The following is a 26,256-nucleotide window of genomic DNA, read 5'->3' on the forward strand; positions in this document are numbered from 1 at the left end:
ATCTCACGGTCCGTGAGTTCGAGCCCCGCGTCAGGCTCTGGGCTGATGGCTCAGAGCCTGGAGCCTGTTTCCGATTCTGTGTCTCCCTCTCTCTCTGCCCCTCCCCCGTTCATGCTCTGTCTCTCTCTGTCCCAAAAATAAATAAACGTTGAAAAAAAAATTTTTTTTTAAATAAAAAAAATAAAAAAAAAAAAATTTTAAGCAACTAAACACCAGGACTTTTTCTAGGAGTGGGAGAAAAATACTTTTCTGCACATACTCCCATATTTATAATATTATATGAAAAGAATTTCTGGACAGATATTTATATTATATAAATTGTAAGAATATTGCAGATACTCAATTTATTAGTCAAGTATTAAGCAGAAGTATTTAAGTTCAACCCACTGATTCACTATTTAACTAGTTCACGGTCACCATCAATTGATAAGAAAAGTTTTCTACTTTCAGGGCACCGAGGTGGCTCGTCAGTTGAACGTCCGACTCTTGATGTCGGCTCAGGTCGTGATCTCACGGTTCCGGAGACAGAACCTCGTGTCAGGCTCTGTGCTGACAGTGTGGAGCCTGCTTGGGATTCTCTCTCTCCCTCTCTCTTTCAAAATAAAAAAATAACCATGAAAAGGTTAAAAAAAAACCCACAAAACCCTGTGGTTAAAAAAAGGTTTTCTACTTTCATTAAACCACTACTATTTCAAAATGACACACATCATCTTCTGCCAACAGTTCTCGTGCTGGTGGTTTTAAGCCCTGAGCAGGCCAGAGGCTCACCTGACAGGTCCAGCTCCTCGGTGGAAGACAGGCTGGCCAGACTCCAGCTGTCGCTGCGGGCCGCCAGGACGAACTTGTGAGCATTGATGTGCTTGCCCCCAACCTTTATCTTCAGATCGCTGATGACACAAAAAGAAAGATGTCATCATAATTACATATAGCTGGGATTCACAAATGATAAACGTATGGGTATTGACCGCTCAACATATATCTGCAAAAAGAATGACAGCAAAGTTATTTCTCTGTGTTAGCACTGAATTCTAATGGGTCATGTTTACACTATCTTGCTAGACACGTTTTAGATTTCTAACTTCTGGTTTCAGTTCACATGGGATGTTCTGCTTCAAAGACATTCCCTAATGTGATTCTCAGGGCGGTGAACCTATCAGTTAAACAGGATCATTAATATTCGGTGAACATAGAAGAGGTTTCACACAGAGCAGATCAAGACAGGTCTTCAGGGAGAGAAGGACGGAAAGCACGAACACTGTGCAGAAGCCCTGGAGACCAGGGGGCTGCACGCAGTGTGGCACCAGCCCACAATCAAGGCTGTGCAGCAAAACCACAAACAAATTGTCTTTGACAAAGCAGTCAAGGATATGAGGCCCACTATCTATATTCCTGTCCTCCACAGAAACATTCAGACCTATTACTGGACATCTTCACTCAACCATTTATAAAGAAATGGGGGGGCGCCTGGGTGGCGCAGTCGGTTAAGCGTCCGACTTCAGCCAGGTCACGATCTCGCGGTCCGTGAGTTCGAGCCCCGCGTCGGGCTCTGGGCTGATGGCTCAGAGCCTGGAGCCTGTTTCCGATTCTGTGTCTCCCTCTCTCTCTGCCCTCCCCCATTCATGCTCTGTCTCTCTCTGTCCCAAAAATAATAAATAAACGTTGAAAAAAAAAAAAAAAAAAAAGAAGAAGAAATGGGGTAGGAGAAACCTTTTCTCCAAACACATTTCCATATTTATGACAAGCCATTACATGAAATAGACCTTTCCAAACAGTTAACATGTCTGACTCTGAAATGTCAACTGCTGAGGGAGGAAAGCGTCTGGCCATTTAACAAATTCCTAAGGATGACCCGCTGGGGCTGACACGAGAATGTGCCATATGGTTTCATTCGCAGCAATCCGAAGTCCTTAATTATCATCATTCTGTGTATTCACATGTTCTTTTACTTTCATACTCCCCTCCAAAAATGTGTTAGGTTGGGAATCTTTACAAACTAAATACAAAAATTACTATATTTGAAAAAAAAATCTAAGGGCATCTGGGTGGCTCAGTCAGTCACTTGAGCATCTGAGTCTTGATTTCCGCTCAGGTCATGATTTCACAGTTCATGAGATCGAGCCCTGAGTTGGGCTCTGTGCTCAAAGTAGAGCCTGCTTAAGGTTTTCTCTCCCTCTCCCTCCACACCTCCCCTACCTGTACATGCTCTCTCAAAATAAATAAATAAACATAAAAAAAAGAGTGACAAAACTACTTAATGAGGAATGAAAAGTCTTTTAAAAAATAATAAAATAAAATAAATACCTATTATAGGAACGAACACATCCACTTAAAAGGAAACCCAAGCAGAATACTGTGTCTACATAACGCGTGACGCAGAGACGGTGTACTCCATGAGCGCTGTGTCTAGAACGTATTTATACTGATGTAAGCATGTCAGCAACTGTAGTTCTACTAAGACCAAGCTGCAACTCATCACGTTAGATCAGAAAAATAGGATACTCATTATTTCAAATTATTACAAACTACTGTTAGCACCAAACACTGTTAATCAATAAATAAAAAAAGAAATGGAATTGATATTTTACTTAAGACAGAACAAATCTGGGGCGCCTGGGAGGCTCAGTCGGTTGAGTGTCCGACTTCAGCTCAGGTCATGATCTCACGAACGGTTCGTGAGTTCAAGCCCCGCGTTGGGCTCTGTGCTGACAGCTGAGGAGCCAACTTTGGATCCTCTGTCCCTCTCTGTCTGTCCCTCCCCAGCTAGTGCTCTCTCTCTCAAAAATAAGTAAACATTAAATAAATACTTTTAGATACAACAAATCACATCCTGTGATAAAATTTCTAAAATTCAATGAAAACAGGAAGCTGTTTACAAAGCCAATTTTTAAGCTCTAAATTCATGTATAAAGTATTAAATTCCATTAACTTAAATGAAGACTGTTTCCTGTCTTAGCCACAAAATTATAAAAATGAATGTTTCTATATATTCATGAATATCAGGTCAAATTGTTTTCTCTCTTGTAGTCTAACATGCCAAAGGGAAATCCAGACAAGGATTTCACTATAATTTCTAATAATAGCAATTTCTAAAAACGCAATTCAAAAATGGAAGACGGCTAACTTTCTGAGCACTCTACACAGAAACAATTAGGAGGCCAGTAATTTTTTTTAAATTTTCATTCCAATCAAAGCGCATTTCCTTGTAAAATACAAATGTTGTTACTAAAGAGGCATAAAGAGCTCTTGCTAGAGTTTCTCAAACACATTAACAGAAAAAACTGTAAGCCTGATCTAAAAGAAGGGTATAGTAAGTAACTACATATGATCATTTTTAACTATCTTAAGGGGCAAAAGCCTTCTCCTGAACTTAAGTAAAAATAAACGTACCAATTTCTTCCACATTTCTCAATTTAAACACTTGTTAATACCTACTCTTTAATCACTCCACTTACTGAGATGCACCAAAATACTATTCAAAGTGGGGGGGTGAGGGTGGGGAGTGCCTGGGTGGCTCAGTCGGTTAAGCGTCTGACTCTGGATCTCAGCTCAGGTCTTGATCTCAGGGTCATGAGTTCAAGGAAGGCCTGCAATGGGCTCCACGCTGGGCGTGAAACCTACTTTAAAAATATATATATTTAAATACAACAAAGTGTTTATAGGACAAAGTTTTTGTGGGGTTTTTTGGGGTTTTTTTCTTCTTATTTTGGTAAAAGAGCATCATCTGCTTTAGAAACGGATTTTCCAATTTCAGGCATTCCATCTCAAAAGCTCAAGTCCTTTCTGAAAGCGCTGTTCCCCATCTGGTATCTGGCCCGCACCAGGTAAGGGACAGGCTTTCGAAGCCCAGGAGAGGCCCATTGGAGCCTTGACCAGGCTCACTCTCACGGTCTCCCAGAGGGACCACAGGATAGTGGTACCCTCCGTGGGTAAGTGAGAGAAAGCGAATGATGGGAGTTGTGAGGGAAGAGCCTCAGGGCAGGGGACACACACGTGCACCAGAAATAGGTCAGGCTTCCCGGTGCCAGCAGAAACATGGCTTTGTCTTGTCCACGGAAAAAAGAGGGGAAGAAAAGAGACAATGAACGAATGATATTTTACAAGTAGTGACATCCGTTCAATTTAAAGGGCTGTCCTTCCCTTAGAGTACACACGTCCTATCTTTTCGGCATTTAGTTTTTCTCTGTCTTATAAACGAGTAATACGGAAGATAGCGATTCTGGATTTTGATCAGTTTTAAATGCCCTAATCTATTTTGGAATTTCCCGAAGGCTTAGCTAAGTCCGGTTTTCCATTCCCGCTGCCGCCACTCCAACCCGGCCCATCTTCATCTCTGGTCTGCCGTCTGCACGACATTCCCACCGCACCCCTGCGCCCTTCTCTTCACAGTTCTCTCTACACGATGTTACCAGGTTCGTCTTCCCGAAACACCACCTCGGCTCTGGAGGCCCGACAGCCAAGTGCCTGCTCCTCACTTCCTAGAGGCTCAAGTCCAAGTCTCTCCCCTTGGCCTCCCAGCACAAACCACCCAATTCCCCGCCTCCTCCAGGGCCTGACATGTGACGTGTACCCAAGACGGCACCCCCCCTCCCCGTCCTCTACATCCTGCACACGTTGCCATGTCCCCGCCTGTTCTCAGGCTCCCTCGACCAGCAACGTCACTGTCTTCATCTACTGAGTCCTGCCCAGCCTCTGACATTTACCCCAAAACCTACTTCATAACAACAGCTAACAACTGAGCGCTTACTAGGTGCCAGAACCTGGTCTGAGGGCTTTAACACACGTACTCGCTAACTGAACCCTCGCAACAACACTACTATAGGCAGCAGTATGCCCATTATACAGATTAGGAGCCTGAAGCCTGTCACACACAGCTGAGCTTCTAACGCAGGCCGTGTGGCTCCAGGTCCCCCCGCGACCATCGCGCTACCCTGCCCGCTGGTTCCAAGCCGCCTTCTTTGACTCTCCCAAGACAAAGTGACCTTTCCCCTCAGAACCTGCTGACATGCAGGCTAGTCCCTGTCTGCGTCGGCAGTGCTAGCCGCGATTTGCACACTCCATGCCGGAGCTAAGGAGGAAATAACAGCAGCAGAATCTTCCCCCAAAGAGCTTACATCCCAGGGACTAGAGGTTTGCTAGTATCCTGGCTGGAGAGACACGAACTTGGGAAGAGCAACGGGAAGAGGAGAGGTGACACAGTGGCCCGGGGAAGCCGGGGCAGGGCCGTGTGTCCAGGGGCTCACCTGTACCGCTCCTGCTCGCACAGGTTGGCCACGATGGCCAGCAGGCGGCTGATGAAGGACTCACCGCCGCTCCCGCCGTTCGCCTGCGCGGCCAAGAGGGTGCATCTCTTCTCCGTCTCCGCCAACTTCTTCTGCAGCTTCACGTACTCCTGCCGGAGAAGCATCAAGTGCTTCTCCAACTTGGCCACCTCCTCTGCAAGGGAGACAGAGATCCCCGTTTACCGTGGCAGGCGCGAAGCAAACAGTACTCACGAAGCTCTCCCCCCACAGAGAGGATGGAGCAAGGTGACAATTTCTTAGCGATGCTCCTTCAGGACCCAGAATGGCTTTGTTTAAGGTGGCACTGTGTCCCCGGGCCAGGAAGACCCTCCCAGTCCAGGGCTTTCTCTTCTCGGTTTCTCTGAAGACCAATGGCCAATAAATGACAAGGAACAGACGCACACAAGATGCTAACAGGTACCTGGCCTGCAAATCCTTTACCGTAAAGCCAGAGGTCTCAAGGAAAGATTGTCAGCATCACCTAGGACACTTTTTCAAACCACTATAGTGAAACCTGATTTTTATATGTCACGCGTTCTACAAGCTCTACGTGAGCTCTCTCGCACAAGCTGCAGGACCGCCCCCCGAGGGCAGCACTGTCACGAGCCACACTGCACAGGTCACAGAGACACTGAGAGTTTGCCCGTGGTCCTGAGGCTGGTGAGATGTGGGGCTGGGTAAGAGCCCAGGGCCAGTGTTAGCCGCTCCCCCACACGACCCGACACCCCCTCCTTCAGGAAGGAAGCAGGGCAGTCATAATGGTTCGGACAGAACTTAGTCCCACTCCGTAGGCGTGCTGGGGCGCACTGAACAGGTGGAGAACCACTGCACTGGATTCATTAAGCTCAACAAATATTTGCCGAGTGACTACCAGGTCCTAAAGACTGCGCAATGGTAAGCAAATTCACACACATCTTTCCTCAGAGCTTTGAGTTTCTGGGGGAAGTAAACTTTTGTAATCATAATGACCATGCTAACAATCAAGCACAGAACTCCAGGGAGCCCTAGAAGGAAAGAACAGAGGTGTGAGAACCTGTGACCAATTTAACTTAGGACGCAGGGAGGATTCTCGGACCAAGTACAGAGTCAGGAAACCTCCCTCCTTCGTTACCTGGCTCTGAGCCTCGGTGGGGTTCACAGCACCGTGCCAATCGGCACCTCTATAAATCCGGGTCTCAGCCACGGAACCACAGGGCTGCCGGTCCCCTTCTCTGGGCCTTGGCGCCTTCACCCCTCTGCTCTCACCAGACACTGTCCTCGAGCCCACCGTCCCCCCAGCCCGTCACGGCGCTCAGATCCTCTGCTGTAGCATCAACCTCCCTTCTCTGCAAGTTCAGTCCCTTTCAACTGGGTCCTTCTCCTCAGCACAGAAGCCCGTGCAAGACTCTATTAAGACAAAGCCGTCCAGGGGTGCCTGGGTGGCGCAGTCGGTTGGGCGTCCGACTTCAGCCAGGTCACGATCTCGCGGTCCGTGAGTTCGAGCCCCGCGTCGGGCTCTGGGCTGACGGCTCAGAGCCTGGAGCCTGTTTCCGATTCTGTGTCTCCCTCTCTCTCTGCCCCTCCCCCGTTCATGCTGTGTCTCTCTCTGTCTCAAAAATAAATAAACGTTCAAAAAAAAAAAAAAAAAAAAAAGACAAAGCCGTCCTTCCGCCTCCGCCCTCTGTCCCCAGGTGCCATTCGCCACTTCCTCACCCCAAGTCCCCAGGCATTCTGCCCTGTCCCCACCACTCCCTTGACCGTCGTCTCACCGATGACCTAACTGCCAAATCCAACAGACATTTGCCATGATTCTCATCCTGCACACCCCACCTCTCTGCGACCTCTGTTGCGACGGCAACACCCCACCCTCTCTCCAGTTCTGGTTCTCGGTCTTTCCCGTGCTTCTCTGCCTCCCTCCCACCGCTGATCACCGATGCTCCCCGGGGATCTACCCCGACCCTCTTCTCAACTCTACACCCTCCCGAGGCAGCTCCACCAGGTCAAGGTCGCGGCTGACGCCACAATCTAAGTGCCAGTGATCCACAGACCCACCCCCATCGTTCTTTTCTTAGCTTCCTCCGTCCATCTGCCTAACAGACATTGCTCGCTAGTGGCCCAGAGGGACCTCCAGTTAACTATGCCCAGAACAAAACGCGAAGCAAATTTGCTCTGCCTTTGTACTGTCCCTATACTGATCACAACACCACTGTGCAGCCTATTATCTGAAGGAGAAATGCGGGAGTAATCCTAAATGTCTCTCCCTCAGTCCCATGGCCCCAACCCTACCCCAACTCCAAAATCAGCTCCCCCCTGGGGTGCCTGGGTGGCTCAGTCGGTTAAGCATCTGACTCTTGGTTTAGCTCAGGTCATGATCTCACAGTTTGTGAGTTCGAGCCCCACATCAGGCTCCAAGCTAATGGTGCAGAGCCTGCTTGGGTTTTTTTTTTCTCTCTCTGCCCCTCTCTCGAAATAAATAAGAAATAGACTTAAAAAAAATCATCTTTCCCTGGGAAAGACCCTGGAACCCTTCAGGTCATCTCTATCCCCACCCCCACTATGACTAAATTCAGGCCCTCGCTCGTCGTATCTGATCTCCAATGTGAACAGAGTCACCACCGCATCCCAGAGCCTATCACAGGGCCTGATACAATACACAGAGGCTCACTAAATATTTGATCAATTCAGTTTTATAAAAGAGGATTCCTTTCCTCTCTTCAACTTCATCCCTTCCCCACCTGCTGCCTAAAAGCTAATTCTTTATAACATGGAAACCATCAAAAACTGGTTCAAAAACACAAGAGTGGTTAAATAAACGAAGTGTGGTACTTGACTCTGAAGTCATTATGCAGCTAATGTTTTCAAAGAAATATGTAACTCAAAATGTGCATACTCAAAGATAAATATATTAACAGAAAAAAGGCACTGAAACCAAACGTATTTTATCATTCCAATTTTTATTGTAAATATTCACATGTATGAGGAGTAAAAGACAATACGAAATATGAGCAGATCTCACTGAGACGCGGGATTACTGCACTCCTCCACACACTTCAGGTATTCCAGAACAAACGTGTTCTGCTTTCATAATTAGAACAAGTATTTTCAGAGAAATCTGTACAAATGTTAACAGACTATGTTCTTCACGTACAAAGTAGGAAACATTTTCTTCTCTCCCAGAAGTTCCACATTTACACACATGCCTGGAGTCGCAAAGCTGGGTGTGAGTCTCAGATGTGATCACTATTCCTGGAGAAACAAAGCAGCAGACACCTGCAAGATGAAAATACGCCTCCAGCTGCTGAACTGCTCAGTGTGCTCGTGAGCTACAATCGGATGAGGGTCCCTGTAAATAACACTTGGTCCCAAAACACTACAATTATTTGGCCTATGCGTATTTAAACAAAATACTGCTTTGAAAGCCAATGGCTAAAGGAAAGCGGCACTTACAACGATCCTATTACAACACGGCAACGGTCTCAGCAAGCAGCATTTACAAGTACACAAACCCGCGTAGGCAGGACTCTGTTTTATGCTTTTATTCTGGTGTGACAAATGTACAGTCACTGATTTTGAAGAGTCCTTCACGGTGACTCAGACTAAACAAACCAAGAATTGCAATTATTTACCTCAAAGGGGGAAGTATGTAGCACAAAGCAGTAAGATATTAAATTTCATGTGAGGTACGAAATTTATACTCTTTTCTGCAGAGAAGGAAACAAAAACTGGCATGAATTTCCAGGTGTGTTAAGACAAAGCGTAAAAGGACGCACCATTAAATAAGAGCCACAGAAAATTCTGTTCACGGTCACCACTGGTAGAACGCGAAACTATGGCGTCAGAGGCCACAGTACGGTCACCGCTGAAGGAACAGTAGGAGGGCAGTCACTGCAGGGAACGTGGGGGCCTCTGGGGTGCTGGTAACATCCTCAACAAGTTAGTAGTTAAACGCACATTTGATTTTGAGAAGTCACTGAGTTCTACACTCAGGATTTGCTCTTTTCCGCATATACCCTACGCTTCAATTAAAAAGTTAAAACCGAAATGATCCATGCCCATAGTGGCTTCTGGAGTCAAACTGATAGGGGTCCAAATCATTCCAGCAACGCGCCACGGGGCGGTGGGCAAGTTCTTCACTCAGAGCTTCGGTCTATCCGTACGCTGGGGGAGGGACTCAATCACAAGGCAGGTGGCTGGCACACGTCCCCACTCGCCTGCACAGTCACACAAGCACTGGACAAACAGTTTAAAATATTTTAGCAGTTTACACACTGTATTTTGAGTCGTGAAAAGCAGAAAGGAATGCAAATGTTTTACTGGGAACTAAAACTGATCAACGAAAGTCATGGCAAATGCACAAGACATCATGAGAAGCATGAAGTGACAAAAGGAAAACCAGACGACTGAACACAGACAAATACCAACGAGCTACTTTAAATACTGTGTCCCCTCAGACAGCAAGTCTGCACTGACGATTCCCATACCAAAAAGCAAAGCCTAACATTCTTTAAAAAGCATCACTATCGGGCGCCTGGGTGGCTCAGCTGGTTGAGCGTCTGACTCTTGGTTTTGGCTGAGGTCATGGTCTCATGGTTTGTGAGTTCAAGTCCCATATCGGGCTCTGTGATGCTGACAGCTCGGAGCGTGCTTGGGATTGATTGATTGATTGATTGACTGATTCTCTCTCTCACTCTCGCTCTCTCTGCCCCTGCTGTGCTGTGTGCTCAAAATAAAGAAATAAACTTAAAAAAAAAAGCTCACTATTATTCACTTGGAAGAGGTGCAAGTTAGGCTGTGCTCTAAACAAAATTCTCAAAAAGGTCACTCCTGACTTACAACAGTAGTACAAAGTCAGTGGGGTCGACAGGGACCAACCTAGAAACAGCAGCAGAAGTGCAACCCCTTAGAGATAAACATGTGAGAGCAGAAAGTAGTCTGGGGAGCAGGACTGTGGGGCAGAACTTATTTTTTTTTTAATGTTGACTTATTTTTGAGAGAGAGAGAGAGAGAGAGAGCAAGAGAGGGAGAGAGCACGCATACGAGAGGGGAGGGGCAGAGACAGAGAATCCCAAGCAGGGTCAGTGCTGTCAGAGCAGAGCCTGACTCGGGGCTCGAATCCATGAACCATGAGATCATGACTTGAACCGAAATCAAGAGCCGGACACTTGACCGACTGAGCCACCTATGTGCCCCAGAACTTGTTTTTTGTTATAAATCACCTAATATTTGAGTTTTAAATCTATGCGCACTTATGAAACAAAATATATTGTTTTATGCACATTTTAAGGATTAGGTACCCCTAATACCCAAGGATAAGGGTTTTTGTAGATCACAAAACTTTCTGGCGGGAAAGAGCCTTAAGACCACATCTTTGAGGGGCGCCTGGGTGGCTCAGTCGGTTAAGCATCCGACTTCGGCTCAGGTCATGATCTCACGGTCCGTGGGTTCGAGCCCCGCATCGGGCTCTGTGCTGACAGCTCAGAGCCTGGAACCTGTTTCAGATTCTGTGTCTCCCTCTCTCTCTGCCCCTCCCCTGTTCATGCTCTGTCTCTCTCTGTCTCATAAAAGACCACATCTTTGAGTTCAGCTCCCACACGATACACATGAGGGGCAGAAGTGGCAAAGCCAGCAGCAGAAGCCCCCCCACCCCGCCTCCCAGGCTCTGCCCGATGACATCATCCCAGGCTGTCTGCAAGAGCCAGAGCTTGAACTACTCAGGAGATGGGGGCGGGGGGGGGGGGGGGGCTGCCCCCGTACGGGAGCGACTGCCCTGGAAAGAGGGTTGAGCAGCCAGCAAGTAGCTGCCCGAGTCGCACGCACACAGACTGCTCTAGGAATACTACTGGTAAGATACAAGACCCGCTGAATCGCACTGTTCTGATCATTCACTGACCTGTTCGGGGATTTTCACCCTGAATAAGACAGCTGCGTCACGTGTCTCACCTGTTAAAACGGGCGAAGCGCCCAGGTAGCGCCAATGCCAAGGTAACACTGTCCTGGCGCTCTGACAGGGGTACAAGCAGATCACGAAGCAAGAGTCCCTGGCTTAAGCGAGAGCAAGGGAAGAAGTCCCAGAAAAGGGGTGTTTTACTTTAAGTCGAGCCTGCAAGCGTCTGTAGCATACTGGGTCCAGAGAATGCAAGGAAGAGGCTTCGGTCTCCTACTTTCTTGGTCAGAGTCTCCTTTTAAACCACTATCAGGCAACAGGTTTGTAGGGCAGACAGGGTACTTGGCTCCCCCAGCCTCCGCCTGAGCTCCCTGGAGAGGATGGCTACCTCATCCTGCGAGTTCCATCTGGTGGTTACAGTCCCATCTCACCTGCCTGAAAGACGGGGCGGCCTGGGCCTGCGGACGGCTGACTCTTCCTTCACAGAGCGCACGGACCCTGTCACCTGCCACACAGTATCCTAGCCAACGCTCCTCAAGAGCACCAACTTCCCAGACTATGGCATCAGGAAACAACTGTGTTTCTGTTTCACTGAACTAGCAATCTGCAAGTATTTATGAAGCACCTACTACGTGCTAAGCACTATAGCACATCAGGAACTGCCTCTTGGAGAGTTCTGGAAAGGCAGTCTCACTTGTACCTCTTCCAGACAATGCAGCACCGACATCGGACCGACAAGGGACTCAGACCAGAGGGGCAAAAACTAATCAGTCACCAAGAATCCAGACACTGTGGGGGGAATGATAAGGACATCTGTCTTTAAGAGTAGAAAGGTGCTGGGGCGCCTGGGTGGCGCAGTCGGTTAAGCGTCCGACTTCAGCCAGGTCACGATCTCGCGGTCCGGGAGTTCGAGCCCCGCGTCAGGCTCTGGGCTGATGGCTCAGAGCCTGGAGCCTGTTTCCGATTCTGTGTTTCCCTCTCTCTCTGCCCCTCCCCCGTTCATGCTCTGTCTCTCTCTGTCCCAAAAATAAATAAACGTTGAAAAAAAAAAAAGAGTAGAAAGGTGCTGATTCCTTTTCTAATGCGTAGATGAGGAGGTCATAAAAGCTCCACTCCAATCATTTTCTCAAGGAATCCCTGTAAATTTCTTTGGGTATCAGTTATCCACGCACAATTCCACAATCTACAACAACAGCCCTAATCTCTCTCCAGAACTGCTGACACAGGGACGCCTGGGTGGCTCACTCGGTTGAGCGTCCAACTTCGGCTCAGGTCATGATCTCATGGTTCGTGAGTTTGAGCCCCGTGTCCAGCTCACTGCTGTCAGCCTATTGGCACAGGGCCCACTTTGGATCCTCTCTCTTCCCCTCCCCTGCTTACACCCCCCCCCAAAATAAATAAATACTTTAAAAAAAAAAAAGAATCGTTGATACAAAAATCCTGGCTGCCTGGACACTCACACAAGACATAAAGATTATCAGCAGAGAAGAGGCAAGATTAAAAAAGGGCTACAGGGGGACTTAGAGCTCTTCTTCACAAAATCACAGATGCTCCCCTACCCAGAATCTTCTGCAGGGACACCAGACCACAAGCACACCCATCAGTGGTATCACAAGCAGCACACCATTTCTTCCTCGGAGGGCCACCAAGCCGTGAGAGTTCTCGCGGGAAGAAGCGGAAGATCAGCACTCTGAGCAATGATGAAGAGAGCACAGTGCAAGGTTGAGGGCACAGGTTCTGGGGCAGGACTACCTGGTCCCACACTTTCTACTTGGGACGCCTTAGCCACATGCCTCATTCTTACCTGTACGTATGTCGTGACCACTGTAACGACCCCAGATGAGTCCGCCCTGCAATGTGTGGTCAGCAAACATTTTGCTGCTGTTACGATCCTTAGAAAGGCACCACAGCACAGTCCTCATGAGCACGGACGACTGAGCTGCAGCCCCAGCCTGCCCACCTGCTGGCCATGTGACCTTGGACAGTTACTACTCTCTGCACTTTGGTTTTCTTGGTAGAAATCAGAATAATAATAGTATCTCAGAGTTTTGCCAAGGAGAAATCAAGTCACGCTGAATCTTTTAGAACAGTGTCTGGTTGAAAGGTTTACTATCTACTTCTGATTCATCACGTGGCCGCTTTCAGGAGAAGTTCCTTCCTTCTCTTCCTCCAACTTTCCTTTCAAAAAATAAGCCTAGAAATGTACGTAACATATAATGGTTTCACCAACGGAGCTATGCTAAGTACCGGTGAAGGCTGTCAGCAGCTTGCATTATAATTTTATGTTTCTGTCCAGAAAATAAGCACCCATCTGCTCTGTACAGTCTGAGGTCAGGCATCTCGATGAGCTTTCTGACAGTTCGTCAGTCTTGAGTTAATCAAAAATGCTTGAGACAAAAAAATCTGCATTCACGATGAAGAGCCTAAGACAATTATATGTGTGCGTGTGTGTGCGTGTGCACGTGCGTGTGCATTTAATCAGTAAAGTCATGGGACAGTCAGAGAAGAAAACAGCAATGGTCCGTGTAAGACTCTTCTTCTAAGTCAGAACTTGGCAAACTCTCAGCGAAGGACCAGGCACTACGTTAGGCTCTGTGGCCGTATGATCTCTGGGGCAATTACTCGACTCCGCTGTTGTAATACAAAAGCACAAATGAACAAGCATGGCTGTTCTCCCTGAATTGTTTATGGACACTGAAAATGGAATGTCCTCTAATTTTCACACGCCATGAGATAGTCTTTTGAGTTTTTTCTTCAGCCATTAATAATATACATTCATTTTCATCCATTCATTCATTCTTAGTTCAAGGGCTGTCCAAAAAGCTATCATCTCAGGTCAGATTTGGCAAAGAGGCCATAGTTTACCAACCCCTGTTCTAGACGACTTCGAAAGAATTAGTACATCAACATGGTGCCCAGAACCAAATGAAGAGAAGAAAGCATTAATCTGTCCCAAAGCCTAGAAGTGTACGTCCTCTAACCTCCCCTGACCAAGCCCTGAACCATGATGACAGCACCTTTCTCAAGACACCCCACTCTGCAGGCTCACCTCCCACCCTCGAAAACACGCTCTCCTAGCCCATCCCAAACACACTTTGCCACACTCTGGACTGAATGCGCCAATTTCTGAAGAGTCTTCCTGACTCACTGTCTCCTCCACCTCCCCAATCTTCTGAAATGCGGCTTCTACCCACACACCCCTGCACAGAAGCGGTCCCAGTCAGAATGACAGAGTCACCCATCTCAACGACCTCTTCCTTATCCTTCAAGGTTCTCCACCTGTCTGCAGCGTCCGACTCTCAATCAGCCCATTCTTCTTGGAACCCTTCTGTTCCGGCTCCCTACCCGGCACTCCACGTCTCTCTACCTTTCTTACCTTCTAGTCCAACTACCTACTCGCGCTGTAGGAAGCAGTCCTACAAGGTTCAGACCTAGAACTAAACTTTCCTTCCTAAAGGTCTCATGCATACTCACGTTTTGCTGTCACTTCCCTGTAAATGGGCCCAAATATCTCCACAGCTCCATTGGAAGACAACCTATCGGTACGAGAAATTCAACAAGCCCAAAATCAAACTTAACATCTTCCTCAAATCAAACTCCTCTTCCTACTTCCATTTCAACTGTTACCCAGATTTGAAATCCCTGAGTTATCTACATAGAAACTCTGATAATCCACTTATAATAGCGTAATAAATGCATACAAAGTAGAGGTAAATTTAACAAAAACAGATGCAAGACCTGCGCGCTGAAAACTACAAAACGTTGCTGACAGAAATTAAGTAACCCTGAATGAACGGAGAGTTATACTACGCTCACGGAGCAGAAGGTTCAGTGTTGTTAAGACATCAGCTCTCCCCAAACCGATCTACCCTCCGACACCATCCTAATAAAAATTTCGGCAGATTTTTTGGCACACCATAATAAGATGATTCTAAAACTTGCATGGAAACACAAAGTGCCCAGAGTAGCCAAAGCAACTTGCAGGGGTGGGCGGGATAAGACAGGTGCAGCACTTCCGTGACTTGATTTCACGGCTTGCCACGTGCCTGCAGTGGCTGGGACATCGTACCGGCATCAGGACATTCAGGGCAGCAGGCGGCCTGGACAGGTGGTTTGACAACCGTGCCACGGACTTCAAAAGGGAATGAGGAGAGGCCACGGGACAGCCACAACCGAGCATCCGTTCAGAACAAGTGAACACCTCTTGCACACCACACTATGCAGAAGTTAACTCACCTGAACGCGAGGGTTGAAAGTATAAAACCTCTACACTAAAAAAGAGAAAAGTAACATTAGTGAGCTCAGATGAGGCATGGATTTCTTAAAGTGGATAAAAAGAATTAATGATGGAAGAAAAAATAAACTGGACTTTAGAACATCTTTACCGCTGTTCTTTGAACATACAGAAAATGAATAGAAAGCCGCAGACCAGCAGAAGATACCTGGGTAGTGTATTCCAACAAAGGACTTGTACTCAGACTGTGTGAATGAAGAACTCTTACAACCCACTGTAACAAAACAACTCAATAAAAAAGGACTACAGATTTGAACACTTCACCGAAGAAGACAAACACGCGGCAAACACACACATAAAACGACGCGCACCATGAGTCGGGAAAGAAACGCACATTAAACTCACACTGACGTGCTGCTGCGCACCCACCAGGCGGCTACAACGAAAGTGTCGGCAGAGATGGGAGAGGTGAGAACGCACAACGGCACAGCCACTTTGCAAGAGTCCCGCGGGTTCTCAGAAAGTTAATCATACCCTTCTCTTGTGACCCAGCAGCTCCACTCCCAGGTTAAGTTCCCAAGAGAAATGAGAACATGTCCCCACAAACAGGGAAGAACTCAAATGTCTAGCTGGCGAATGGACACAAACACACTACGGAAACATAACGGAATACCACGCTTCCACAAGGAGACGCAGACCACGGACTCGTACCACCTCGAAAGCAGCATGCCGAGTTCAAGAAGCCAGACACGGAGACGACAGGCCACAGAATTCCAGAGGGAGGTGGAGACAAGGCGAGCCACAGGGACAGAAAGCAGGCCAGTGGTTGCCGGAGGCCCAGGAATGGAGTGGATTAAAGCAGTCCAAGGGAGCTTTGTCGAGTTGCAGAAATGTTCCGCATCATGACGGCAGTGTGGTTCCACTACCATGAATATCTGTTCACTGACAAGTTAAAACTGGTGACTTTTACCATTTGTCGATCATGCCTTCATAAAACTAACCACACTCTCCCTCCGGGATGCACCCTGACACGCTTCTTTCTGCACACCATCACACCAACATTTCCCTGAGGCCTGCATCATTCACACACACGCAACCACCACCCTTCTCACACCTCCCTCATCACCGCTCCACACACAGCCACCGATCTTCCAGCCCAACAATTTCAGCCGGTTCTGCACCGGCAACAAAGGTACAAGCTTCCCTCTGGGGCATTCCGGCTCCTCTAAGAAGTTTCTGGAGGGTAGGACGTGTCTTGCTTATCTCTGTATTCTACTTTGTACAGCTCTGCTATTCACACTAATCCAGCAGTACTCTGAACTGTGTGGTATGGTCTCTGAGCTTTCAGAAACCGCACACGAATGGAGAAATTTTAGAAATCTTACGACTTAATAGAGCAAACTACATGACACTGCCTACTGTGGTAGGCTGAGAAATGTCCCGTTTAATATCCACGTCCTAATCCCTGGAGCCTGGGATGTTACCTTTACCTGGCAAAAAAAAAGGGGGGGGGGGGGCAGGGAGCCTGCTCTGCAGATGTGATTGAATTGAGGAGTTTGAGACGGGTGTGATTACCCTGGATTATGCGGGCAGGACCTAAATGCAAGTACACATGAACTTGTAAGAAGGAGCAGAGGGAGGGGGGCCTGGGGGGCTCAGTCAGTTAAGTGTCCAACTCTTGATTCCAGCTCAGGTCATGATCTCAGTTTATGGGATCGAGCCCTGTGTTGGGCTCTGCACCGACTGCACGGAGCCTGCTTGGAACTCTCTCTCTCCCTCTCTCTCTGCCCTTCCCTTGCTCACATGGGCCTCTGCCACTCAAAATAAATTTAAAAATTAAAAAAAAGGGGGGGGGGAGCCGAGAAAGCTTTGACACACAGAGGAAAGGCCATATGAAGACAGGACAGAGAGACTTCAGGATGCTAGCTCTGGAGACTGACAAGCTGAGGGATGCCGGCAGCCACTGGGAGCAGGAAGAAGGAAAAGATTCTCTTCTAGAGGGAGACTACGAGCTGGGGGGCTCTTTCCTTTCAGCCCAGGGATACTGATTTTAGACTTCTGGCCTCCAGGCCCACGAGAGAATACACTTCTGTTGTTTCAAGCCACCCACCCAGTTGGGGGAAATTTTTTACAGCAGCGGTAGGAAACTAACACACTCACCTTCACAAACAAAAGACTCTGTGTAGCAAAAGATTTCAAAGCCCTCACAGCTTCCTGCCACATTCATGTCAACAGCAAAGTTTTACATAGTGAATAAAATCTAGTTGCTCGCAACATTTTGCAATAAAAAGGAGGAATTGATATTTTTTGACATTTCGTACACCACTTAATTCTTCATCATCTCATAGTCTGACCAACATATCCCAAATAGTACAGTCCTTAACAAACAGAATTCAGTTAGGTTAAGTGGATTGCCTAAAACTCTACAATTAGCAGGAGGCCAACCCAAGATTTAAGATCCTCAGCCAAAGCCAATGTTCACGCCACTGTTCCATGCTGCCTAATTTCAGCTCCAGTATCAGGATAGCAAACACATTATTAATTCATTAAGCAGGAATTAAATGTGTTCAGCCCACTCCAATTCTAAACCAAACTGCGGGGGCGCCTGGGTGGCTCAGTCGGTTGAGCGTCCGACTTTGGCTCAGGTCATGATCTCACGGTCCATGGGTTCGAGCCCCGCGTCGGGCTCTGTGTTGACAGCTCAGAGCCTGGAGCCTGCTTCGGATTCTGTCTCTCCCTCTCTCTCTGCCCCTCCCCTGCTCATGCTCTGTCTATCTCTGTCTCTCAAAAATGAATAAACATTAAAAAAATAATAAATAAATAAATAAATAAATATTCTTTAAAAAATAAATAAATAAACCAAACTGTGCTTATCAAGTCTTTTTAGATGAACAAAATACTGATATTTCCGATCATCATACTTCTATGGTTCTTACACTCCAGCTTCAATTTTACCAATGAATTAGTGTTCTTGTATAATTCTTTAATGACTAAGTGACTTTATCTCTACTCTTTATGTCCGTTAGCTAAAAGAAAAAATAATTATAAAACTGTGGTAACATCCTGTTTTGAGGACTTCAAGAATAATTTTTGTTTCAGGCGTATCTTCAGGTTTTCTACATCAAAATATCAACTCAGAAAATGCTATCGTCCTTCTTGGCATTAGAACACATAAGTTCCTCACTGGTGGTAAATTACCACCACTATGACTTTTCTGTACCTGTTCCAATGCACATGGGAATTTTCTCTAACAGGGGTTAGTAGCCATTCATTAATCCAGAGTAGTAAATTAGGGGCACCTGGGTGGCTCAGTGGGTTGGGCGTCTGACTTTGGCTCAGGTCATGATCTCATGGTTTGCAAGTTCAAGCCCCACACTGGGCTCACTGCTGTCAGCACAGAGCCCGTTTCAGATCCTTTGTCCCCCTCTCTCTGCCCACCCCCCCCCCCCCGCCTCTTGCACTCCCTCAAAAATAAAAAACATTAAAAAAGTGATAAATGGGGCGCCTGGGTGGCTCAGTCGGTTAAGCGTCCGACTTCGGCTCAGGTTATGATCTTGCGGTCTGTGGGTTCGAGCCCCGCGTCGGGCTCTGTGCTGACAGCTCAGAGCCTAGAGCCTGTTTCAGATTCTGTGTCTCCCTCTTTCTCTGACCCTCCCCTGTTCATGCTCTCTCGCTCTCTCTGTCTCAAAAATAAATAAATGTTAAAAAAAAAATTTTTTTTTAAGTGATAAATGTAGGACAACTGTTTAGTAGAGAATATGAAATAAATGAGTATATTTACTGTTGGGAACTCAGATTCACAATATACCCTATAGGAAAGGAAAAGGCAAAGAGGTCATTACCACCTGAGCACACAAAGGGAGAGTCAGGGCCATGGTACCCCTTCCAGTCTGCACCTTCCTACTTCTCTCTCTTCCACCGTCTGGATATCATCAAAAATATGATGGTGCTAAGAGATATCTAATATTTTGACTTTTTGCCCTTTAAAAAAAACCTAGCAATTGTAACGGTCGTAACTTGAATGTTTTGAAAAAGTCCAAAAGCCATTATTTAACCAAAGTTTGCTTTAAAGACTCCTTTGGGGACTCCCGGGGGGCTCAGTCAGTGGACAGTCCGACTTTGGCTCAGGTGGTGATGTCAGAGTTCGTGAGTTTGAGCCCCACATAGGGCTCTCTGCTGTCAGTGCACAGCCCACTCCGGATCCTCTGCCCCCTTCTCTCTCGGCCCCCTCCCCACTTGCACACACTCTCTCTCTCAAAAATGAATAAACATTTAAAAACTGAAATAAAAATTTTTTAAATAATGAATAAAATAAAACCTCCTTTTACTCCAGTTACAGATGAAAGTTACTAACCAGGACTCCTTAGGTAGGAAAGATTACCTTAATATACATGTATTTATATGTGCGCACACACACACACACACACACACACACGCACGCACCACGTATCTCCACATGGAGAGGTGGATCCACACACACATACATACCTAGTAAACTGTTACGGGCGCCTGGGGGGCTCAGTCAGCTAAGCATCCGACTCTTGATTTTAGCTCAGGTCATGGTCTCACAGTCGAGATGGAGCCTCGTGTTGGGCTCCATGCCTGCCAGGGATTCTCTCTCTCTCTCTGCCCCCACCCCGAATAAATAAATAAATAAAGAAAGAAAGAAAGAAAGAAGCATTAAAAAAATAAAAACATAGGGGCGCCTGGGTGGCGCAGTCGGTTAAGCGTCCGACTTCAGCCAGGTCACGATCTCGCGGTCCGTGAGTTCGAGCCCCGCGTCAGGCTCTGGGCTGATGGCTCGGAGCCTGGAGCCTGTTTCCGATTCTGTGTCTCCCCCTCTTTCTGCCCCTCCCCCGTTCATGCTCTGTCTCTCTCTGTCCCAAAAATAAATAAACGTTAAAAAAAAAAAAAAATTAAAAAAAAAAAAATAAAAACATAAAACCGGATTCAATGAAACCACATCTTATTCAATAATGCCTCAGCCTGGGAGAGATGTTTTGCGGGGCATGTTGCTCCGCACTGAAGCGGAGCGATGCACAAACCTGGGTCTTTAAAAGCTCCCGGGGACTCTAGGGCACGGGGTTCTCCGTGTGGACAGTCACTAGTGCGCACGGAGGGAGGCGCGGCGGCAGAGAGGAACGCGTCAGAGCCGCACAGGTTTGGTGACCGAATGCAGGTCACTGGCTTGACGATGTGGCGGGACGGTGGTGCCGGCAGTCGTCAAACAAGAGAAAATCAGTGACCGCAAGGCACAACAGGCAGGCGCTGCTGAGAGGCTGTGCCGCGCCGTCCGCTCCACAGTCCCATTAAGGCTGCGACTGTCACCCCAGCACGGTGGCTTGCGCCCAAGAGGAAGGAGATACACTTCCCTGAATGTAACCCAGCTCTGTGAAATCTTGTCACAAATGCCACAAATCAGTGGCATGACATACATCTTTCAAAACCTCACTCTGTCCAGCCCTGATCACAGGGACACTCAGTAAATACTAGCTAACTAGCTAATTCTCACCCAAATGCCAGGCCGACTGCAAACGCTTCTAACTCCTTGCGAAGACATAGCCGCTGGACACGGCGAAGTATGTCCAAACCTGAGGTCAAGACGCTGGTCCTCGAACCTGCTCCTCCTCCTCCTGTTAACAGCCCAGCCGTAATCCGAGTCATGCAGACCCAGAACCCTCGAGTCATCTTTACTCCGTCTCTTGTCAACATGCAAACAGGTTTCAGAAGTCCTGTCTTTCATGCCTTCTGTAAACGTCGCTCCTATCAGTTCTCGCCAGCTGCGGTGCCGCCTGCCGAAGGACTCGCCACAGGCTGTGCCAGCCCCCTCCTCCCAGGTCACCCTCTACCCTGCAGACATGCCCACGCGCCTCCAAGGATTCTAGTGGTGCCACCACCTTGTCACTATCCATGACCAACAGGGTACAACCCAAGCACTTAGCCAATCCCTTCATAACCTGCCCCTCAACACACTTCTCCAGCTATTCCTTCCATCACGGAGAGTGACCGCTCCCCACTCCCGCCTCCCCGAGAGCTCTGTTTTCCGAATCACAGCTAAGGCCTGCCCTGAGCTCCCCAAACATGCTTCCTGCCACTCCATACTTCCTTCAGTACAGTTTCTTGTGCGTGCTTCTCACCTCCCTCCCGGACTGCAGAACTCCTGTGGAGAAGCTCTAGGTCTGGCTTCTCTTTTCTAACACCACCACTCCCTCCCCCTACCCTCCCCTCCAAACTCGTCCCACCCTCCACCCCGCCGTGCCTTGCCAGGTAAGAGTTCAATACACGCCCCAGGCCCTTGGCCCACCGCCATTCAGCAAGAGACACGGACCCTAGGAACTCTCGTTCTGTTGGGCATGATGTCAACCCTCATGACCGTGTCTCGACCACAGCAACTTGCCTTGCCAGTGACTGAACCTGTCTCTCTCTCCCGGCACATCCACGGCCACTGCAGCGAACGGGTCTTCCTTCCTTCCGTTCTTTCTTTTTAAAGATTTTATTTTTGGGGCGCCTGGGTGGCGCAGTCGGTTAAGCGTCCGACTTCAGCCAGGTCACGATCTCACGGTCCGTGAGTTCGAGCCCCGCGTCAGGCTCTGTGCTGATGGCTTGGAGCCTGGAGCCTGTTTCCGATTCTGTGTCTCCCTCTCTCTCTGCCCCTCTCCCATTCATGCTCTGTCTTTCTCTGTCCCAAAAAAATAAATAAACTTTGAAAAAAAAAATTAAAAAAAAAAAAAAAAGATTTTATTTTTGAGTAATCTCTACACCCAGTGCAGGGCTCAAACTTAGAACCCCAAGACCAAGAGTCACACACTGTACCGACTGAGCCAGCCAGGAGCTCCGAACTTTCTTCGTGGGGGGGGGGGGGGGGGGGGGGACACAGCTCAAGGAGAAAGGGAACAGGCACTGCTGGCGACAGAAGCAAGCAACAGGGAAGGCAGAAAACAGGCAGCAATGGTACAGAAAGGGACAGGGGCTGAGAGGTCTCCAGAGGGTGCATAATTGTCAAAGGCCCGGGACACTTGCTGAATGAGTAAAACAAGAAGCAAAATTAGAAAACCGAAAAGAGGGGCGCCCGGGTGGCGCCGTCGGTTAAGCGTCCGACTTCAGCCAGGTCACGATCTCGCGGTCCGAGAGTTCGAGCCCCGCGTCAGGCTCTGGGCTGACGGCTCGGAGCCCGGAGCCTGTTTCCGATTCTGTGTCTCCCTCCCTCTCTGCCCCTCCCCCGTTCATGCTCTGTCTCTCTCTGTCCCAAAAATAAATAAACGTTGAAAAAAAAAAAAATTAAAAAAAAAGGGGCGCCTGGGTGGCCCGATCGGTTAAGCGTCCGACTTCAGCCGGGTCACGATCTCGCGGTCCGTGGGTTCGAGCTCCGCGTCGGGCTCTGGGCTGATGGCTCGGAGCCCGGAGCCTGTTTCCCATGCTGTGTCTCCCTCTCTCTCTGCCCCTCCCCCGTTCATGCTCTGTCTCTCCCTGTCCCAAAAATAAATAAAAAAACGTTGAAAAAAAAATTAAAAAAAAAAAGAAGAGTCAGCAGAAATAGCAGACATCAGAATTTGACCTGTGTATTTACATGTTAGAATTATTGGGAAAATACAAAATAACTAAACTTAATATGTTTAAATAAAGAGAAGATAATTTTAAAATATGAATGAGAAGGGGCGCCTGGGTGGCCTGATCAGTCAAGCGTCCGACTTCAGCCGGGTCACGATCTCGCGGTCCGGGAGTTCGAGCCCCGCATCAGGCTCTGGGCTGATGGCTCAGAGCCTGGAGCCTGCTTCCGGTTCTGTGTCTCCCTCTCTCTCTGCCCCTCCCCCGTTCATGCTCTGTCTCTCTCTGTCCCAAAAATAAACGTTGAAAAAAAAATTAAAAAAAAAAAAAAAGAAAACTGAAAAGAGAGCAGTTTCTTCTTTCCCTATTTCTACAGCCTATACTGATGAAGCATTTTCTGGAACAGTGCTAGCCAACAGCACTTTCTGGAATGATACACGTGTCCTGTTCATCTGTGCCGTCTGCTAGGATGGGAGCCCCAAACCACACGGCTATGAAGCACCTGCAATTGGGCTACTGTGACTATGGAACTGAATTTTTATCTTTTTTTAAATTTTTGTTTAATGTTTATTTATTTTTGAGAGACAGAGACAGAGACACAGAGCACGAGCAGGGGAGGGGCAGAGACAGGGAGAGTGACACAGAATCCGAAGCAGACTCCAGGCTCTGAGCTGTCAGCACAGAGCCCCCAACATGGGGCTCGAACCCACGAGCCGTGAGATCATGACCTGAGCCGAAGTCGGACGCGTAACCGACTGAGCCACCCAGGCGCCCCTGAATTTTTATTTTTACTTAATTTAATCAAACTTAACTAGTCATATGTGGCTGGTGACTACTGTATTGGCCAGTGATTGTCCAGAATATTCAATGTCTTCACCTTAACTTCATCGTTGTCAAGAATATATTCCTGACCAAATTCCAGTAAGCTAATAAAAGTCCATGATCAATTTTCTGTTTAATAAACCGTTACATTTTTTTTCCAACTTTCACCTTCATTTTGCTGAGGAAGGAAGGGAGCCCGTTTAACAGGAGACCAAGAAACAGGCTGCAAGTCAGGGTCAAAATGTCAGGCACTGGCTGCAAGTGTCCTTCTGCACCATTTATTCTGATCCTCCCTCAGCTACTTTTGAGACAGAAATGACCCCTCTTTTGAAGGTGAGGAAACAGAGACCGAGAGCAGTTAAGTAGCTTGCCCATGGACACAGCCTGGTGACACTAGGGTTTAAACCCTCGTCCGACTGCAGACTGAGCTGACTGAGCTCGAAGCATTACACTTCAACTGCTAAAACTTAAACAGGCTGGGCTGGGTGAGAAGTAGGTTAGGGAGCTCCGGGCAGACTAATGTTATTCAGAGCACGTTAAAAGCTGGACCAGCCCGCTTCCTTGCCAAGAGACAAAGGACGTATCCAGGCAACTTCCCTTGATGTCCGGTAAATGACGCTCAATAGATCAACGGTTCCTTCAATGTGTGATTCCAAGTCGGGAGAGACAGAGGTGAACAAGACAGAAGTCCCCGCCCTCATGAGGTTTATATTCTAGTAAAGCAATTTAAAAAATAACTAAGGAAGATCTCCAAAGAGGTGAGAACCAAACAGACACCCAAATAGATCAGTTAGCTGTGTGCAGAAACTGAGAGACCGTGCCAGGCCGTGGGGGCCACAAGGACAAAGATGGGAGACGCAGAAGCATGCTGGGAACGCACAAACAACAGCGAGGGTTGGCATGGCTGGAGCACGGTGGCTGAGAAGACGCGGGGAACGAGGCTGCTCTACTAACCGGGGCAGACCTTGCTGGAACAGGCACTGGAAGGCTCTGGAATATATTTTAAGATCATGGAGAGCCACGGGAGTGGAGAGGGGGTGTGCAGGGCAGGTGTATAGAGAGGAGTGAAAGAGATGGGATCCGACTGATGTTTTAAAGGGAACACTGGAAGCTGTAAAAGGAGGCTGTGAGTAAGCACAATCAAGGAGAAAAAGCAAAGCCGGAAGGACTTGTTTGAGTGACGAAGCAAGTTTAAATCAGCACTACAGCTACACGCGTAGAGCGGAAATGGAAACCAGTTTCAGGACAGATTTTAGCTAAATATTTCTGGTCAAACCAATACCCGCGGACAGACGGAAGGGAAAAAGGTTGGTTTCTCAAAGAGTCACACTGCAAGAAAAGCATGTGCTCCGTCCCTCCAGGTTCTATTTACTATTCCGAGGCCCCATCTCCCGCGTGTTCACACACTCGCAGCACCAACAAAACCCACTGTCAGGAAGTTCCCACAGGATGTGCTCACAGATAATCCACCTGTTACAGAGATTTTTGCTATTTGTTTACATTTAAATGAGTATTTCAGAACAAGCGTGGACAGTTCTGACAAATTCTAATTAAGATACAAGCAGCATTAAACAACAATACACAAGGAGAAGCCCTTTCTAGCTACACTTGCCCTCCTCCACATAACACACACCTTCAGGTCAAGGGGCTAACTGGACTAGAATGCTTCACTCATTCTTCCTAGCTGAAGTTTTGCAACATTGTTTGCCAGAAGCTGAAACCAGAACAAACTGGAACACAAGAAAAACTGTAAGTCAGAACCCTGTGCCTATGCTTCTTACCTACCCATGATCTCTTTGCCAATGTAACCCTGAAAGGACGTTTTGGGTCAGGTGCATCCTCCGCTAGCTAAATGACCCTCAACGCGCCTGCAAGATGACCGATCGTCACACTCAGCCTGCAGGAGATCCCTGTGGCTGGAACCTGACTGCACAGGAGAGCAGGTGCTCAGCAAACCTGCTGAGTGCTAAGCCTGCAGCCGCACACTTCAGTCCTGGTAACGTGCTCCCCGACACTCCCCACTTCTCTTCCAGCACAGAAGCACCCACTCAAGGCCTTCCTCCTGCCGTCTATCCTGCCCTTCCATTCCACTGGCTGCCTGCGCCCAACATCCTGTGATTTACCCAAAAACCAGCTTCGTGGGATACCTGCACTTTCTTTCTGCTTTTTATGCCTCTTCTGCCTTAGATATTCGCCTCGAGTTACTACGTCAAACATGGTAAAGACCCAAGGCAAAAGCCGGGTGCCAGTCCCGGCCATCTCCACAGCTTTGGCCCCAGTCTCTCTGTCTACGAAGTGTAAGTAACACACACGCAGCGCTCCTTCACAAGGTTGTGCGCAAGTCTAGTCCAAAATGAGAAAAGCCTGCAAACTGCCATGCGCCGCCCAATTTTAAGATCCAAGGAAAGATGGATTCAGACAAAGCTCAGCTCAGGACCAGCACACCGCGGTCACTCAATAAGCGTTAAGCACAAAAGGAGCATTTTCCTCCGACAATGAGGCTAATGGGCGAA

At 47.9% G+C, this 26,256-nt stretch overlaps 1 protein-coding gene across 4 annotated transcripts in view; it reads right to left on the reverse strand.

Moving 5' to 3' along the window:
- The window catches only part of ANKFY1 (ankyrin repeat and FYVE domain containing 1), a 77,262-nt gene that overhangs the window by 50,290 nt on the left and 716 nt on the right, over window positions 1-26,256 (reverse strand). For 2 of the 4 annotated variants that reach the window (XM_086685621.1, XM_086685622.1), the window contains exons 2-3: window positions 5,241-5,433; window positions 769-887 (exon numbers count right to left, since the gene is read on the reverse strand). In XM_086685621.1, the coding sequence (XP_086541747.1) occupies window positions 769-887; window positions 5,241-5,433 (312 nt within the window). Of the gene's footprint in view, window positions 1-768; window positions 888-5,240; window positions 5,434-25,890; window positions 26,251-26,256 lie in introns of those variants that run through there. The other 2 variants (XR_015243760.1, XM_086685620.1) reach the window with 2 other exon arrangements.

The sequence above is a fragment of the Puma concolor genome, chromosome E1 (assembly GCF_028749965.1).
Source record: "Puma concolor isolate L17-30 chromosome E1, mPumCon1.1.hap2, whole genome shotgun sequence".
In the NCBI taxonomy this organism is placed as follows: domain Eukaryota; kingdom Metazoa; phylum Chordata; class Mammalia; order Carnivora; family Felidae; genus Puma; species Puma concolor.